Here is an 18,235-nt window from a genome sequence, read left to right as displayed (position 1 = left end):
GCTAGAACTGCCATGGGTTTTCATAGATAGAAAACATCTCTAAGTTGTATTTATTAAAATATTTCTTGGGGAATTTTAAATGATGTTTAATAAAAGTATTTGCCTAGCTCAATTTATGTTCTGGAAATTTATTTCTTAACATTTTGTAGGTGAGGTATTTATTGGTTTAAGTGTGAAAAACAAAATGTCAGGTGCACTACAAGGATCCTTTTTGATGCTTTCTTGTTCTCTGGATAACAAACTTTAATTGTACAAATGAAATGGATCAGTTTGACAGGACACAAGAAACTAGCAAACCCAATATGTGCTCTCAGAAAGACTAGTTTTAAAACCCTCTTGTCTTCTAGAAAAACAATTTGGTTGATGAGAACCTCACATGGTCTGCTCGCAGAGATTCTTAGCATTTTTAACATCATCCCTATTTGTTTCTTTTTCTACTTTCTCATCTTCTAACTTTTTTCTAGGGCTGCTCTTTTTAGTAAAGCTAAACAAAACGTGGCATCCTACAGCCTTACTAACCTTTGTTAATCCGCCTGCTCGTCACATCTTGTATGGCATCTGTGCTCACTCATGGGCAAGGAGTTTCTGGAAGAAGCAACAGCAATAACCAAGGCAAATGTGGGGAAGTGGCTGCATGGGTGTTAGCATGTGTGGGGTGTAGGTTTTACTTTGTTTTCTGGAGCTAGTGGAGATGTTCTTTCACACCATTTTGTTAATAACTTCATATGACCTTAGAGTGAGACTCACTCGCTGTGTCAGTCTTCCTAAGAAATTTGCTTGCAGATTTCATCACTTATGCCAGAAATTTGGATTAGTGTTAGTAATCAAACAAATCTTTATATTAATAATAATCTACGTATGCATATGTATTAATAGACTTGCTCATCATTTAGGGGTTTTGTTTTGTTAGAGATTCTTTTGTTTTGGTTTTAAATTTGGTTAAGGCTTTTTTGCTTGTTTTTTCTTTAATTTGATTTTCATTTTTTACATTTTAATTTTGGTTATTTTGGGGCCATTTTTTGATTTTGTTTTTCCAAAGGACGCGGATTCTGATAGCGGGGACGATTCTGACAAGAGGTCCTGTGAAGAGAGCTGGAAACTGATTACTTCTCTGAGAGAAAAGCTACCTCCCAGCAAGTTGCAAACCATTGTTAAAAAATGTGGCCTCCCCAGCAGTGGAAAGAAACGAGAACCAATTAAAATGTATCAAATACCCCAAAGAAGACGCCTGAGTAAAGATTCCAAGTGGGTCACCATCTCAGATCTTAAGATTCAGGCTGTTAAAGAGATATGCTATGAAGTTGCTCTCAACGATTTTAGGCATAGTCGGCAGGAGATCGAGGCCTTGGCCATAGTTAAGATGAAAGAGCTTTGTGCCATGTATGGGAAGAAAGATCCCAATGAGCGGGACTCCTGGAGGGCAGTGGCCAGGGATGTGTGGGACACCGTTGGTGTAGGGGATGAGAAGATTGAAGACATGATAGCCACTGGGAAAGGCGGAACTGATGTAGATGATCTCAAGGTTCACATAGACAAACTGGAAGATATTTTGCAAGAAGTCAAAAAGCAAAATAACATGAAAGATGAGGAGATAAAAGTCTTAAGAAATAAAATGCTCAAAATGGAGAAAGTCTTGCCACTGATTGGATCGCAGGAACAGAAAACCCAAGCAAGCCACAAAGCAAAGGAACCTGTTGGTGCTGGTGTCACTAGCAAGTCTGAGGATGATGTTAGTAAAGGAGACGGTGGAGAACTCGCCAAGGAAGAGCGTGTTTCCCAGCTGATGAACGGGGACCCAGCATTCAGACGTGGACGGCTGCGCTGGATGAGGCAGGAGCAAATCCGCTTTAAGAACCTGCAGCAGCAGGAGATAACAAAGCAGCTTCGTCGGCAGAATGTACCTCACAGGTTCATCCCTCCCGAGAATCGGAAGCCCCGGTTCCCCTTTAAGAGCAATCCTAAACACAGGAACTCGTGGAGTCCTGGGACACACATCATCATAACAGAAGATGAGGTTATAGAGCTTAGAATTCCAAAAGATGAAGAGGGAAGGAAAGGAAATAAAGAGGAGAGCCAAGAAAAGGGTGGTAGAGCAGCTTCCAAGGATCCCCAGTTACCCTGGGGCTCTCAGGGCCCGCGAAGTCAAGATCACATCCAAGTTAGCAAGCAACATATTAATAATCAACAACAGCAACCTCAGATACGCTGGAGAAGCAATTCTCTCAACAACGGCCAACCGAAGAGTGTGCGCTGCCAGACATCGGCCTCGTCAGAATCGTTAAACACCCACAGTGGTCACCCCAGCACTGATCTGCAGACTTTTCATACCAAGCGCCATATTCATCAACACCGTCAGTCTTACTGTAATTATAACACTGGAGGTCAGCTAGAGGCCAGTGCAGCCAGTTCCTATCAGAGGCAGACGGACAAACCCAACCACTGTAGCCAGTTTGTGACACCTCCGCGGATGAGGCGACAGTTCTCAGCACCCAATCTCAAAGCTGGTCGAGAAACCACAGTATAAACTACTGGACAAACTTGAAATCCTGGTGGAGGAAACAGGCGGTGTTAGCTCCTGGTTTGAGTTGGTTCTAGCCTTGGCCTTGAGTTCCTACTATTTACATGATGATTTGAATGTTGCGTTCCTACAGATATTAACTGATTTTAATACTGTCAAAACATAAAACACTGGTAAATGTTTCAACACCTCCTTTTTGTTTGTGTACCATAAATGGGCAGTTTCTGGAATTTTGGACAGAATAGTGAGAAATCCCATTTTTTCTGAGATTTCCCTCCTTTCTTGGTGCCTAGATAATATACTTACTTGCACATACTTATTTTGGTCTTATTTTGGTGCGAGTTTGCTATGTTTTTATAATGCCTATACATTGATCTGATATCCAGAAACACCTGCCTTTTGGTTTATGCAGACATTCAAAAGGGGAATTTGACATGTAGAATTATACGTCTATTATTTCCCCATAAATGTTAGTTTAAAAACAATTACATGCAGCTATGTGCACGCACCTTTGCATTTCTCATCTATGTCAGTCCTTTTTAAAAATGTAATGGGACTTTTCAGAAGCCCAAACTAAATGTTTTCAGACACATTTTATAGTACACAGCTTTCCATCTTCCACGGAATTTCCACGCCTTCTTATTCTTCTGCATTTACATAGAACTGATGCAGTAGGGTTTTTTGTTTTTTTTTCCTGACTGTATCAGTATATGTATGAAATTTGTCATGATACTGAAATATTTAAATTGGCACCATATTCGGATTTCTGTCTGTGGTTTGCATTTTGAAAGTTAACATTCTGTTTCTCACACACACACACATGCACTGAACTATACACCAAAATCATGCCAACAGAAGTACCAGAAGAATACTTGTATGGTGCTTTGAGCAGTATATATAAGTTTATAGGGAGGTTATTTGCTGGAGAGAGGGAAGGGGTGGGACATGGGGAGAAGGCTACAGCATATGGCTGAGTGCTGCTTGTTTTCGGTAGATAATGAAATAGGTTAACTTTGGTTGGGTTTAGAATAAAGGAGATGGTGTGTAATGAACTCTTCTTTGGTTACCAGTAATAACGCTCACAGATACTCCAGCAAGCTAAGAGGAGTCCCGACGAACATTTAATGTATCAATACCTCATTTTACTGTGTTGTCTCAGTTTGCCTCACGGGAGAATCCACTAAAAAGGATGGATTTTAATGGGAAGAAAAGAAAAGTTTTCTACATCCTTCCTCATCTCTTGAACTTGTCAGAAACTGTTTAAAGAGGCGATGTGAAGAGCCAGAGGCGTCTGTGAGATTGCCTGACTTCATGTTGTTGAAGAGTCCTGAGTTACACTAAGCCATCTGTCAAATGCTGTCTTCCGGACGGTTGGAAGATGGCAGCCAAGATAGCAATCAGCGTTCAAGGAAGCCGGAAAGATTGTGATTATATAGGTTTTTTTTTTTCCTTTGTGTGTGGGCACTATGCTTTATTAGAACATATTATTTTTAATCATAGTATTTTTTCTTTGCTTCTAAGAAAATGCTTTCTTAATACACAGAAAGCTGCTTCCAGTTTACTTTGGAGGATATTTTTGCTTTCATAGCTAGAGCCATCCTAGTCTTCAGTTGAGGTTTCCTGGCAGGTGAGACATGGTGAATGATGTTTGTAATGGGTTGACTAATTGAGATGCCAGCCTCCTGTACCATGTGGTCTGAATGGACTCGGCAGGCTACTTCACATCAGCCACTTCATGGCAGCTTGTGTAAACCCCAGTTGTCCTCCTTTATTCTTCTTAGATATAGATGTTAACTATTCCTTTCTTGCGAAAAATTCATTTTCTACAATTAACAATAATAATAATAATTACTCAGCTTTCCGCTCTGGAGCAGAAGTGAGCTCTCATTTCCCTAACTTGAGATGATGTAGGATAAGTCTATATATTTTCATTTTTAAGGTGACCTATTCATCTCATCGTGGGCAGGCGCCTGCCTCCCTTTCCCACTAAAGAATGGGAGTGAGTTTCTACTGGTGACCAGGCGACACTGTAGAATGAAAAGTAGTATTTTCATTTACAAATGTGGGTTGTGATAAGCACTGTACCCAGATACTCCAAAGAATTAGGTTTGTGCTTCATTTGCTGATCCAGGACCCCTTATTTTCAGATGACCAGAAAGAAATGAACCAAGGTCTGATTGATAGACAAGTATGTCCCTCCATGCATTTCAAAGCATATGCTTGTCTTAGGAAATAACCGTGTGGATAAAATCACTTCACTGACCCTTTACTAAGTAAGTAACTAGTGCCATGCTTTGTGTGCTATTGGCATAGCTTGTGTTGCTGTTTGTTTTTTAATTCGACACACTCTCTCCTTAAGCTTCAGTGGAACAAGACCAAAGAGAAATGGTCGTCATGAACCATTATTATGTTACTGAAGCACTCCTAGCTATGATCGTAGCAAAACGGGGGGAAAAAAAAGTGTTTTTGCTGTGGAATGATATAATCTGCCAATAATGGAAATGTAGAGGAGTTCTGATTAATTGGTATAGTTTCACAAACTAAAATGGTATTTCCTGGAGAGTTACAGACATCCTGCTGATCTAATAAGCCTAAGCCAAAGGGCTTTTCCTTAATTTTTGCTTCTAACTCTTTTTAGCTCTTGGAATTGTTTCTCCTTTCACTGGAAATGCAGTGAACTATTGTTTATTCCATGAAGTGACTTGAAGTAACCTCTAGTGCTTTAGGTGCAGGCTGATGCTGAAACAAACAACACACAGAGTTTGCCACACCGGTGTCTGTATTAAAGGCTGTTAGACTACAGGAATTCATGTCCATTTCCTCTGGCCTGCTGCTGTGTCCCTGTGCCTTACTGGTCCTTTGTAGACTTGCCTTAACGATTCATACAGGATTGGGAGGAGAGAGCTGCCGTGTCCTGGTGTACTTCAGGCACAATGCAAAGCAAGCATTTGTTCTGTACTGTTAGAGCCAGATTCTGCCTTCTGAGCAATTTCATAATTGTCCAGTTTATGTCATCTTTCTGAGATTTTAAAATCTGCTCTAGATACTTAGTTTGAACCACTCTAGGTCGTGAAATGTATTGGTTTCCTTCCATCGTTACTGTAAAGTCTTGTTGATGAACAATGGATTTCTCCCCCAATTTCTCTAAAAAAGTGGTTGAAGATTGTCTTTCTTTGAGTGTAAGATCTACCTTATCAGAAAGGGAGAGTTTGTAATGTTCAAAAAATAAAGTTCTCATTCAATAAAAGCTGAAGTCGTCTTTTAAGAGTGTGATTTCTCTCTGACATGGGAGGCGGGAGAAGTACAAGGTGATGCTAATGGACCTGACCTTGGCTTCTATGTATTGCTTTTGCATCTGAAGATGGTTGCAAACTAATTAAGCTTTTGCTTTCATTACCCTTTTCTGCTTATCAAAATTCTATCTTAAATGGGATCTTTAGCCCCTACTTGATGCTACATTTTACTTAAATAAAAACTTTTCTAGAATAAGATAAACGAGGGGATAGCAAATATTACTTTCTGATTTGTTTGAGTTTACCTTAAACTGTGTTTTCAATTATTTTATGATATAATCTTGATTTGAAGGTTTTAAAAAATGAAAGGGTATGTAGTTCCCTTCATATGGAGAGGAATTAAATTTCTAAAAAATTTTGAGTAACTGTTTTGCTTTTCTTTTTTACCTTTAACCACTGCTTTTCTCCACCCAGAATATTGGGAGTGTGCTAGAGGTGAAACAGGACAAAGCAGAAGACTTTTCTGGAGTGAACCATCAGTCCTATTGGACATGACATTTTTTTATGTTGAAAAACAGCACAATCATACATTGTGGAGTAGAATACAAAACCTACATGAGATATTTTTCCCCGTGAGTTTTTAATATACAGTTTGGAACTGAGAGAGTTGTTATGCTTGGATTGATTTGCTGTAGGCCTCACGTTCTTTCCCTTCAGGTACTTTGTATTTCTGTGCTATTGGAGAAACGGGGGCAAAAGTTGCCGAGACCCAACCACTGCTAGGGTGACACAGGTGATTCCAGTGCAGTATGATATGTGCAGTGATAGCTGTGTCACAGGCTGAGGATGGGGAGAGTGGGGAAAGGTTTTTGAAGGAGGAAGCCCAGAGCCAAGAGCAGAGTCCCAAAGTACAACTGGGAATTTATCCAAGTGAAGAATGGCGGGCGGAGGGAGGACGCATGTCAGGTCCAGGGGACTGTGAGGAACTTGAGGTGGTCAGAACACCGCCTGTGTGTCGGGGAGTGGTAAGAGGGGAGGCAGCTGGGTGGCCAAGGGCCAGATCCGGGCATGCTAAGGAGTTGGGATTTTATCTTGAATGTGATGGGAAGCTACCAGATGACTTTATACAGGGAGGTTGCACTATTTTGTTCATCTTTTAGAAATGGCCAAAGGTTGGGTTGGAAGGCGGCAAATTCAGAGCCCAGGGCTCCGATTGTCAAGTCACAGCATGAACTAAATGAGAAACTTTGCTTTCCAGACAAAGGCAGAGAAAAAGGAGAGACGGAATGACTGATAAATTATTTGCAGGTAGAATCAACAAATCAGTTTGCAGGTGGGATCAACCCTGTGGTTGCAACCCACAAGGTGATGAAGGCCCTTGCTTGGATCGTGGTTAGAAAGTAAAGCAGACGAGACCCAGACGGAGACGGGGAGAAAATAGACGCCACTCAGGTCTGAGAATAGGTGTGTGGGATCCCTAGAGGGATAGGTCTGAGATGGTGTCTGCACAGTGCTGCTTTCTGGTGGTGACACGTTGCAGTGTTGATAAGAACTGGGGCGTGGCTCTCTCCCTTCCAGCTACTGCTTGGTAATCTGCCCTGAAAAGAGGAGGCAGTATTCGCAAAAGGAGCCAAGCCTTGAATGTCAAAAACCGCCTAACCAGAAAACCCTGAATGGTGACACTGACTGTACCTTAAACAGCACCTGCTTCAGAGATGCCCTGTCTAATTGTAGCTCCATCATCTCTCACTAGAGCACTGTAGTCGCCTCCTAGCTTGTCTCTTTGCATCTGTTCTTGACCCCTTTGAGCCATTGTCTGCATAGCAACCAGCATCATCTTTTAAAAACAAAAGTCAGATCATATCAATGGTCTCCAGTGGCTTCCCGTTGCACTTTAAAATCTGAACTTCTCTTTTGATTTGATTTGATTTCTTATTAGATTTGTTAGGGTAACAATGGTTAATAACATTATATAAATTCAGGTGTACAGCTTTATGATATGACATCTGTATAATTGTGTGCTCACCACCCGAAGTCTTGTCTCCTTCCGTCACCATATATTTGACCCCTTTTACCCTCTTCACCTTCTCCCCACTCCTTTCCCCTCTGGTAACCACCAACCTGGTGTCTGTATCTGTCTAAAATCTGAACTTCTTAAGTAGCCTACGAGGCTTTCCATTTTGGCTTCTTTCCTGCCTCTCCCTCTTCATATCTGAACATTGTCACACTGCAGGCACTTTGGACTTCGGTTCCCTGACCACGCTAAGTTTGTTCTCACCTCAGCTTTTGCACTTTCTCAAGACCGGAATCCTGTCTCATTGTGCTTAACTTGTCTTCCGAACCTGGATCTGCGCTCACATGCCCTTTTACCGGCCCCAGGCCACCTTGCGCTGATTTCACCGTGATGACCTGTGGTTGTCCGTGTACTTGCTTGGTACTTCCATGAGAAGGTAAACTCACCTGGAATATAAACTCACCCTGTCCGCTTCACCATTCATCTGTACACGTCCCCCGAAAGAGTGGTTCTAAAACTGTGGCGTACCTCAGAATTCCCGGGGGGATTATGGGAGTGCAGGTTGCTGAGCCCAGCCCCTGAGTTTCTGATTCGAATGGTCTGGGGTGGGGCCTGAGAATTAGCGTTTCTGGTAGGTTCCAGGTGATGCGGATGCTGCTGGATCAGCAACCATCTCGGAGAACCGTTGGTCCAGAACAGGACTTGGCAAGCTTTCTGTAAAGGGCCAGGTGGTGGTAACTAGTTTAGGCTTTGTGGGCCTTGTGGTCTCCTGCCGCAACTACACAACTCTGCTGTTGTAGCGGAAAAGCAGCCTTTGGCAATATGCAGAAGTACGGATAGGGCTGTGTTCCTATAAAACTGTATTTACAAAAACAGGCGTAGTTTGCCGGCCCCTGATCTAGAAGATAGTCACTTTGAGAACCAGTAACTAGTAGATCAATACATGACTGACTGAGCTAGAAGACGGCTGGCTGTGTGCTTCCAAATGCTGGGGATTCCGTGGTGACGGACAGACCTCCGGCCTTCTGAAATTCACAGCTGTGGAGGAGACAGCCATTAGACAGACGGTCACCCCAGTAGTTACACAGTGCATTTGTGGCAAATGCCATGAGGGCACAGCACAGGGTGCTCTGAAAGTTTACACCCAGACTCCTCAGGGAATGAAAAGTGGCCGTCCTTGTTCTCAGGTGAAGACCTTGTTTCACTGAGAAAAAGAAGCAATCAGAAGAAAACGCCCCTTTTATCCCCCTCTGGCTCTGCGGCATCCCTCGCGCGTCCATGCCTGTGCTTGCCCTTCCCTCCTGTGGGTGGATGAACCGTCCTTGCTCCTTGGTCCTTGCATTCCATCTTGCGTCCCCTCCTCAGGGACTTATTGTACACTTATCCCTTCTCTTTTACAGCATCCATTTCTCTCCTGGGTTATTCCTGTTAGTATGCATGCTTCATTTCACCAGTTTCCACAAAGTCCCATGTTCCCTGTGAACTGTCACTCCGTTTCTCTGTAACTTTTTATAGACATTCTCCTGAGGGAGTTTTTGGTACTTATGTCCCACTTGTCCACCTCCCAGCATTTATTGTATTTTCTCCCCATTCTTGCTTGAACTCACTCTAGTCAGACTTGTTTCCACCTTATCACTGACGCCACTTTTAGCAGGGTCCAAAGATCTCCGTGGTGACAAATCGGGGCGTGTTTCCTCAGTCCTCATTTTACTAAATCTTGTCTGGCGTTTGACACAGTTGCCTGCTTTTTACTTCTTGGGACACTTTGTTCTCTCCGCTTCTCATTTTCCTCTGACCTCACTGGCTGCTTTTTCATGGTGTGTGACCACCGACATTGGCTGTTTCCATATCCGTTCCCCCAGGTGATCTCATGCTCTTCTGTGGCTTTACCTTCCGTGTTCCCACGGTTGATGATGCAGCTAATAACTCATCTGTTGAGCATTTATGTGCGCCGGTAAACCTTTATGTGCATGAGGTCACTGAGTCCTCAGAGCGCCCCTCTGTGAAGTAGGTGTCATCATTCCATCTTACATATTTGCTTTCCCATAGTTGCACAGCTGCTGAGTGGGGACCCAGGTCCAGTGTCAGGCAGTCCGTCTGCAGACCGCTGCCCTGCTCCTGTCTGCTGATGTACTCTCAGATGTCTTCTCTTTAGCCTGGACTTCTGTCCTGACCTCTGGACACAGACACACACCTATGACCTGCCATCCATACAGCTAACTGGCACCTCACATCTAAATCAGAGCAACTAGCTCAGTTCAGAAATCCAAGAGTCACCTTCAGTTTCTTTTTTCTCATACCCATGATCATGTCACTAGGTCGCATTTCCTTTGCCTGTAAATCATATCCCAGCTCCATTGTCTTCACCACCTTTGCTGCTGAAACCCTGGACCAGGCCACCACCATCTTCCTCGACACTGCTTGGAACTGTCACAGTGACAGTTTGGCAACCTCTTGCTTCCAAGCCCCCAGGCTACTCTCCAGGGAGAGTTGTATTTTTAAAACGTACACTAGCCCAGGGGTCCGCAAACTGCGGCTCTTTGGGTACGTGCAAGTGCCTCTGAAGTAAAATTGAAAATGAAAATAAAACTATCATAGTTTCATTTATAAAATTTTTAAAGGATATTATTCACATAATGGTGATTTCCTTTGTTTTATGGCTCTCGAATAATTTTTAAATCGTTGTAAGAGACAGGATTGGCTCTTCCGTCTCAAAACTTTGCCAACCCCTGCACTAAACCATATTACTTCCCATCTCTGAATCACCCAGAAGCTTCCCTTAGAATAAACTCTGTAGTCCTTGCAAAGCCTAAAGGCCATCCATAACCCAGTGGCGAGTTGACTCGTCAGCTGCATCTCTGACCCTTCCTGCTCCTCACCACCCCACCCACACAACTTTTCTTGCTTTTCCTTAAACACACCAGGCTGCTTTGCACCTGAGGAGCATTGTACTTGCTGTTAGTAGAAACATACCCCCCCCTCCAACACACACACACACACACACACACATTTCAGCATGCCGGCCAGCTTCAATCTCTGATCGAATTATCTCTACAGAGAGACCTTCCCTGACCACCTAATCTAAAAGTCTCTTTCCTGTTTCTCTCTTCTCCCTGTTAGCCCCTAACACCTACCTTTCTTTATTTTTCTGTACGCTTCTCTGTACTGAGATCATAGTGTGTACTGCATCTGTTTACTGTTTATTGTATCTCTTTCTGCCTCATCAGTGAGACTTTTGTCTCACTGACCCACTGCATTCCTAGCACCTGGCACGTAGTAGGGGGTGAGAAGAGTATTTGTTGACTGAATGAACGAACGGACGGAGAGTGGTTAAAAGAGCGTGCTGTGGAGTCCAGTTGCCTGGGTGGGTTCAGATCCCATTTCCACTGCTTGCTAACGCTGATCTTTGGAAAGTTACTTAATTTCTTTTAAGTCTCTTTCTTCTTTAACATGAGGATAACAATAGTACCATCTTCAGAGAGTTATTGGGAAGATCTAGATAATCCATGTTAAATATTAAGAACAGTTATGGCACAAAGTAACCTTAAAAACAAGAATGGGCAGGTGAGACAGAATATTCTAGAAGAGAGAACAACCAGTGCAGTGCCTTTATAAATATGGGCCATATCGAACTATCTAGGACTTTTTATAAACACAAATGGTTATTGATAAATATATTAATTTTTAGTGTACTTTCGATATTTATCCTAGTTTTCACCATGAAATCAACAGAACGTTAGTATCGGAATCTCTTTAGCCATTTGCTATATATAGGAAAATCCAATGCCTAGAGATGTTCTGGTGACATAAAAATGTCCTTGTTGGAATCTCATATGCAGCCTGGCTTGGGGACGAGGAGGCCAAGTCGAGAAATGGTGTTGATATTTAGACTACCAACTGTGGGTAGAAATTTCCCTGAGCAAAATGCAGCTGAAGTTTTAGCTCCATTGCATTGTGGGAAATCTTTTTATGTCAGCTTCACCATCACTAATGCAAACCAGAGCCTTTAGGGAAGATGGTCATCCTCATCCCTTAACTGTCAGAATCTAAACACTGTGTTTTCATTGGTAGTTTGACCAGCCTATAAATCTATTCTTGAAGAAATCCTCAGAATTAAGCTAGTCACAAAAAAAGCCAAAACTGTATGATTCCACTTACATGAGATACTCAGAGTAGTCAAAATCAGAGAGGGTAGAATGGTGGCTGCTGGGGGGGTGGGGTGTGTGTGCAGGGAATGGGGAGTTGTGGGATGGGTACAGAGGTTCAGTTTTACAAGATGAAAAGAGTTCTGGAGATGGATGGTGGTGATGGTTATACAGCATTGTGAATGTATTTCACACCAATGAGCTGTGCACTTAAAAATGGTTAAGATGGTAAATTTTACGTGTATTTCATTTACTACAATAAAAAACGGGGGGGGGGATGAAAAACAAAAATCCTCAAGATATTAACATTTTGTTTCACCTGATGATTTTTAGGTAAAGCAGTATTTTTCTTTTTGCTGAAAGAATCCCATGTAATAAATAGGGGTTTGTTTGTTTTTTTTGGTGGCGGGGGGGGGGGCTGCCTCCTCCCTGATCTTTTATTTTGAAACGTTTCACAACCTACCAAGAATCTGAAAAAAAATAATAATACAATGAACCTTTGTATACCCGTATTTATATATTTTTCCTGAATCATTTGAAAGTAAGTGGGAGACATCATGACAACTTACTCCTAAATACTTCTGTGTGTATCTCCTAATGTCAAGGATATTCTCTTAATAACATTAACCCATCCAAAAAATCTAATATTGAATCAATGCCAGGTAATATACAGTTCATTTTCAAATTTCCCTAATTGTCTAAAAAATATAAATATTAGAAGTCTCTGTGTGTGTGTGTGTGTGTGTGTGTGTGTGTGTGTGTGTGTGTGTGTGTGTGAATAAATCCCAGATCCAGTCTAGGTTTATATATTGCATTTGGTTACGTTTCTTGTCTCTTTCATTACACTGGGTATTTTTTAAGAATCTAGGCCCCATCCTGATTTGTCAGATTGTTTCCTCAAGATTAGATTTAGGTTAAGCATTTTTGATAAGAATGCTATATGCAATAAAGGTGACATCGTGTGCTTCCATTGCTTCACTTCGGTAGATATAACATGTTCATTTGGCCTACTGGTAATGTTAAAGTTTAATAAATTGAGTTAATGTGATGTTTCCCAGTTCTTTCTTACTACCTGGGTGGCACCTGGGATTATGTGACTGTCGTGTTTCTCATCCACCTTTCAGTTGTTTTAACTTTTTTTAATGATCCTTGCCTGATTCAGTTACTACATCTGGGGTTGCCATACAGTGATTTTCTAATTGTCATTCCCGCTGCATTTGTTAACTGGCTTTCTTTCTTTTTTTTTTTTTTTTTGCCAAGAAGAGCTTTTCCTTTTTCTGTTCTCCTTTTAGTGTCACTGTGGAGTCAAGAAGCCATTTTATACTAAGAATGTGCTGTATTCTTTTTCTGTTATTCTTATTGGCCAGTTGAAGTCTGTCCTTTTGAATCGGCTCCATTGGTCTTTGAGTACTTCTGCGCTCTCAGGCACAAGATATTCTAGGGTCCTCTTGTACTTCCTTTGCTGTAAACCTGGAATCAGTCATTTTCCCAAAGAATGTTGGTTCCTTTTAGTGGGGAATGGCAAATATTTAGAAATCAAGATCTGGGTGCTAGGTATACTTAGAAAATAAACTTTTGAAAGCATTGCCTGTCATGTTGAAACCATGTCAGAGGACTTGCACATGTGTTTGAAATGGTTCATCATTTAGTCCTTCCTGCAGGTCAAATCCTGAAGATGAAAGTGATGAGGTGGAGAGAGGATTTAACTTTCCCAGAATGACAAGACTAGTAAGAGCAGGTGCCAGGAGCAAAACCCGTCTTTTACTTTTTTTTAAAAAGTTTAATTTATTTTTCCTTCCCATAGTACATAGCCTCCTAAAAAGTGTTTTTAGACATCTAGTAAAGTTGTCTTACTGGCTCTTGGTCACTGCCAGCTCCACGAAAGAGAAAGTTCCCTTTGTGAGATTAAAGGATAAAAGACTAGAGCCTTGAGAATATTTGTATCCTTCTCAGCATTGCCCCTGGGAGCTCCTCCTGTAATGGGGTTTGCTAGCGAGGCTTTCACTGGACCCCTATAAGCATGGGATATTTGATTGGTGACTGCAGAGCTCTGAAAACAGTACATGGTCAGACCTCAGCCCGTAAGAAGATCACTCCCAATATTGAAAATGCTATGCTCATGCTATGATTTGGTATTTTATTATGCGAAGATCTCATTTCTTAACCTTACCTGTTTCATTTTCAAAAAAGCACAAGCTTGGGCCAGCCGAGTGGCTCAATTGGTTAAGAGTTGGCTTAAGAGCGTGAGCTCTGAGCAACAGGGCCGCCGGTTCGATTCCCACATGGGCCAGTGACGCTGCGCCCAAGCTGAGCTGTCGCTGAGCTGCCAACAGGTGGCAGGATGGCTCAGCTGGTGTAACAACAAGATTGCCTGTTTGATGGTGGGGCTATGCCCACCCGCAATTAAGACTGAACTCGGCACCTTGAGCTGAGCTGCCGCCCGGATGGCTCAGTGGATAAAGCGTGCGCTCTTAACAACAAGGCTGCTGGTTCGACTCCCGCATGGGATGGTGGTTATGTCCACCCGCAGTTAAGATTAAACACAGCACCTTGAGCTTAGAGGCCACGACGGGCAGCCAGATGGAGACTGGCGCCCTCCACAATGAAGATTGAAGAACAACAACTTGGCTGGCCCTGTTCCCCAATTCCCCAACACTGTTTCCCTCCCCCAATTCCCCAATAAAAAAAAATCTTAAAAAAACCCCCAAAAACACAAGCTTTTTTTCACTCACACTCCAAGGAACTTTTTTAGACTTTTTCTCCCTAATCTCTTCCCAACGTGAAATTTTATTACCTCAGATAACCTCAGATATACAGTATATCTGCTACGTACTGTGTGTATATTTGTGCTTTATACATAAAAAGAAAAAGTTTTTTTTAATCCCTCAAGAACCATTTTTTGCCATCTTGGGGTGATATCACCCTTATTGAGAACACATGGAGTAGATGGAGAAATGAAGGCTAAATCTGATTTGTGTTATAGCAATACATTTTGTATATTTAAAAACAAAGTGTCTCAAATAACTAAATGCAATCGATAGGTTATTTCAGTCCTAATAGTGCTGTGACCTGTTGGTTGCCTGAAGGCTTAAACTCATCCTATACAGCTGCACAGATAGTAATATTTCATCCATAAGGAGCCTCAGAGTCTACAGTCCTAATTTTTTCCCATCCAAACAGCAAGATAATTGGAACTGTTACTGATATTGGTGAATTTAATCTTTCCCAGTATTGTTTTTCTCTGGAATCGCTTGATGTGTCAAAGTATACATAAATGTATTTTAACATTTAAGGGACACATGCATTTTTTTTTCTACAGAATCCCCCTTTCTCTACCGCAACCCCAAGTAGAGAACTCGAGTCTGAGGGAGTAGAAAGAGAGAGCGAGAAACTGCAGTTACTTGTTTATTTCTTTATTTTAGCATTTCCCCATTGCAGACTATCTTGTGTGCTTCGTGGTTTTTCCCGACTCTTTCTCTGTATGCCTGTCTTTATTGTTGAGTCCCTTCTCATTGCCTTCCGCTTTCTCTGCTTTCCCCAGCACTCCTTTTACTTTCCTTCTCCTTCCCGCCTGTCTCCTGCCTTGCCTACATGCTCTCTCCTTTTTTTCCCTTCAGGACTATGAGAGTAAGCTGCAGGCCTTGCAGAAGCAGGTCGAGACCCGCTCCCTCGCTGCAGAAACAACGGAAGAGGAGGAGGAGGAAGAAGAAGGTGAACCCGAGAGACTGGAACTTCCCTGTGTCTCTCTTGGATCTCCAGTACCCAATTTGTCCTTTATCTGGGACCAAAGCTGGATTCCACCCAACTATCAAATGATAGTTGACCCAGTCATTTACTGACATTGTACTGTGCCAGTTTAAAGAAGATTTTTAAAAGATGCTCAGTGCTGAGGCAGGAGTGGGACCGTGTTCCTCAAAACACAAGATTTGTGAGCACGTCTCCATATAAATCTCTCAGGCAGTTTACTTACACTGCCCAATATCACTGTATGTGTGAAATTCATATATAGATGTTGCAAATAAGCACAGAGCTTAATCTCTAAGATGTTCTACTGGACGGTTTATGGTTTATGTCAGGGATTTTCCAGTGGGCTTTGGAATATATCAATGTACATTAAATATACCTGTCTTAATTCTTCCAGAATTTCATAGCTGAATTCAAGCTTTAATTGTTAATTATTGCCTTATAATACAGTATAAACACTTTCCACATTTCACTTCTCCATCCAGCCTCTCAGTGACTTCAAGGCTCCGCATTAACTTTGAAGGAACTCTTCATTTATGTACTAAATCCTTTAGTTTTAAATATCTAGGTGAAATAAGATCTCGTTTTCCCTGTACTAGAAATAAAAATATATATAGATGACATTGTACAACATGTGTTTTTTTCTTTTATTATAAGCCACATGTTAGAGATGTATCTTTAAAAAAAGGAAGAGAAATCTATTTTTTTGATGCACTGTTTTAAAATAAACAGGATTTTTTTATAGCTTCCTGAAATGTATATACAGCTTTCATAATATTGACAGAATTTAGTAAGCTTCCCTAAAAATAAGAAAAACAAAAGCAGAGAAACTGGAAAATCCCTTAAGTTGAGAGGAGATGGGTAGAGGAGGGATGTGATTTGTGCGCTTGGGCGAGCACCACTGAATCCACTCCATCTGCCTTTTTAGCTCCTTGGACGCAGCATGAACTTGAGCTGGCCCAGTGGGCCTTCCGGAAATGGAAGTCACACCAGTTTACTTCTTTACGGGACTTGCTCTGGGGCAATGCCGTGTACCTGAAGGAGGCCAACGCCATCAGTGTGGAATTGAAGAAGAAGGTACGGAGGGCGGAAGGCCACCTGGAGGCCATGCTGAGCTGGGTGGGCTTCATGGCACTCATCTCAAATTAACCTTCCCACGGGGGAACTTGGCTGGGCTTTGCTATGAAACGGGTTTATATATGCCTTTAAAAAAATATATATGTGCCTGGAAAATAGAAGGTACTAAGTGTATATTTGTTAAATGAAATTTTAAAAATACCATGTTTCCTAGCGTATTTTATAAATACGGAGACTGTATTCCTGACAAGAGCTAGAGAAACATGTATTAGGAGACATGCGCTTCCCTTGGGTTCCTGAAAATCTCAATTCTCTTTAGTTTTCTGCCATTAAGTTTGCACCTCGAAGTCCTGTGTGTCCCCTCCTCTCCTAGGGTCTGAGAGGCAGCTCTGTGTGGTAGGTGGGCACATGCGCTCTGAACCCAGCCAGCCAGGTTCCAGCCTGTTGTGTTGACGCTAATAGTCCTGTGCCTCCATTCTCTGAACTATGAAATGGGCTTGACAACAGTGTCTGCCACCCTGGGATTTTGTGAGGGATGAAAGAGTGGATATTCTGTGTGCCCCACTGTTTAGCAGTTCCTGACTACTGAGGTTATAGTGGTGGGAGGGTTAGTATTGTGTAGCAGGTAAGAGCACAGACGGCCTGACTTAAGGGAAATTTATTATCTTCTAGGGCTGCATTCTAGTTCTGTGAAATGGGGATAAGTTTTCCTATTCACTCATAATTTCGGCCACCCTTCTCATTTTGCAATTATTATATTTATTAATTGCTCCTCTCTTCAAGTAGACTAAATGAAGACAGGGACTGTCTTTTTTCTTATTGCTGTATGTAGCATTAAATTAATTTTTGTTGGTGAAAATATAAGGTGGTAGTGAGGAATAAATGACATGATGCACGCAAAGCACTTAACGATACAGTAAACACTTCTTTTTTAAAGATTTTATTGGGGAATTGGGGAAGGGGAACAGTGTTGGGGAATTGGAGAAGGGGAACAGCCAAGCTGTTGTCCTTCCGTCTTAGCTGTGGAGGGCACAGCTAGCTCAGCTCCAAGTCCAGTCGCCATCCGCTGCCCGTCAGCCGCTCAGCTCAAAGTACCGTGTTCAATTTTAGTTGCGGGTGGGCATAGCCCACCATCCCATGCAGAAGTTGAACCGGCAACCTTGTTAGGAGCACATGCTCTCACCAGCTGAGCCATCCTCTTGGCAGCTCAGCGGCAGCTCACCTCGGGCGCAGCTCACTGGCCCATATGGGAATCGAACCGGTGACCCTTTTGCTCAGAGCTCGCACTCTTAACCAACTGAACCACTCGGCTGGCCCGATACAGTAAATGCTTTTCAGAGTAGTAATAATCCTCTGAATTTAAAATTAAAACCTGTGGGGCCGGTGGAGTGGCGCGATGGTTAAGAATTCGCTTGGGATGCCAGAGGGCCCCGGTTCGGATCCCACATATGAGGGCCAGTGACACTGCCCTCCACAGCTAAGATGCTGAACAACAGCTCAACCT

General features: G+C 42.3%; 1 protein-coding gene across 14 annotated transcripts in view; it reads left to right on the top strand.

Moving 5' to 3' along the window:
• The window catches only part of KIF1B (kinesin family member 1B), a 135,574-nt gene that overhangs the window by 75,101 nt on the left and 42,238 nt on the right, over positions 1–18,235 (top strand). For 13 of the 14 annotated variants that reach the window (XM_019639733.1, XM_019639739.1, XM_019639736.1 and 10 more), the window contains 2 exons: positions 15,528–15,621; positions 16,583–16,731. In XM_019639733.1, the coding sequence (XP_019495278.1) occupies positions 15,528–15,621; positions 16,583–16,731 (243 nt within the window). Of the gene's footprint in view, positions 1–1,039; positions 5,772–15,527; positions 15,622–16,582; positions 16,732–18,235 lie in introns of those variants that run through there. The other variant, XM_019639745.1, reaches the window with a different exon arrangement.

Source organism: Hipposideros armiger, unplaced genomic scaffold (assembly GCF_001890085.2).
Source record: "Hipposideros armiger isolate ML-2016 unplaced genomic scaffold, ASM189008v1 scaffold_46, whole genome shotgun sequence".
Lineage (NCBI taxonomy): Eukaryota > Metazoa > Chordata > Mammalia > Chiroptera > Hipposideridae > Hipposideros > Hipposideros armiger.
This window is presented reverse-complemented; position numbering and strand designations above follow the sequence as displayed.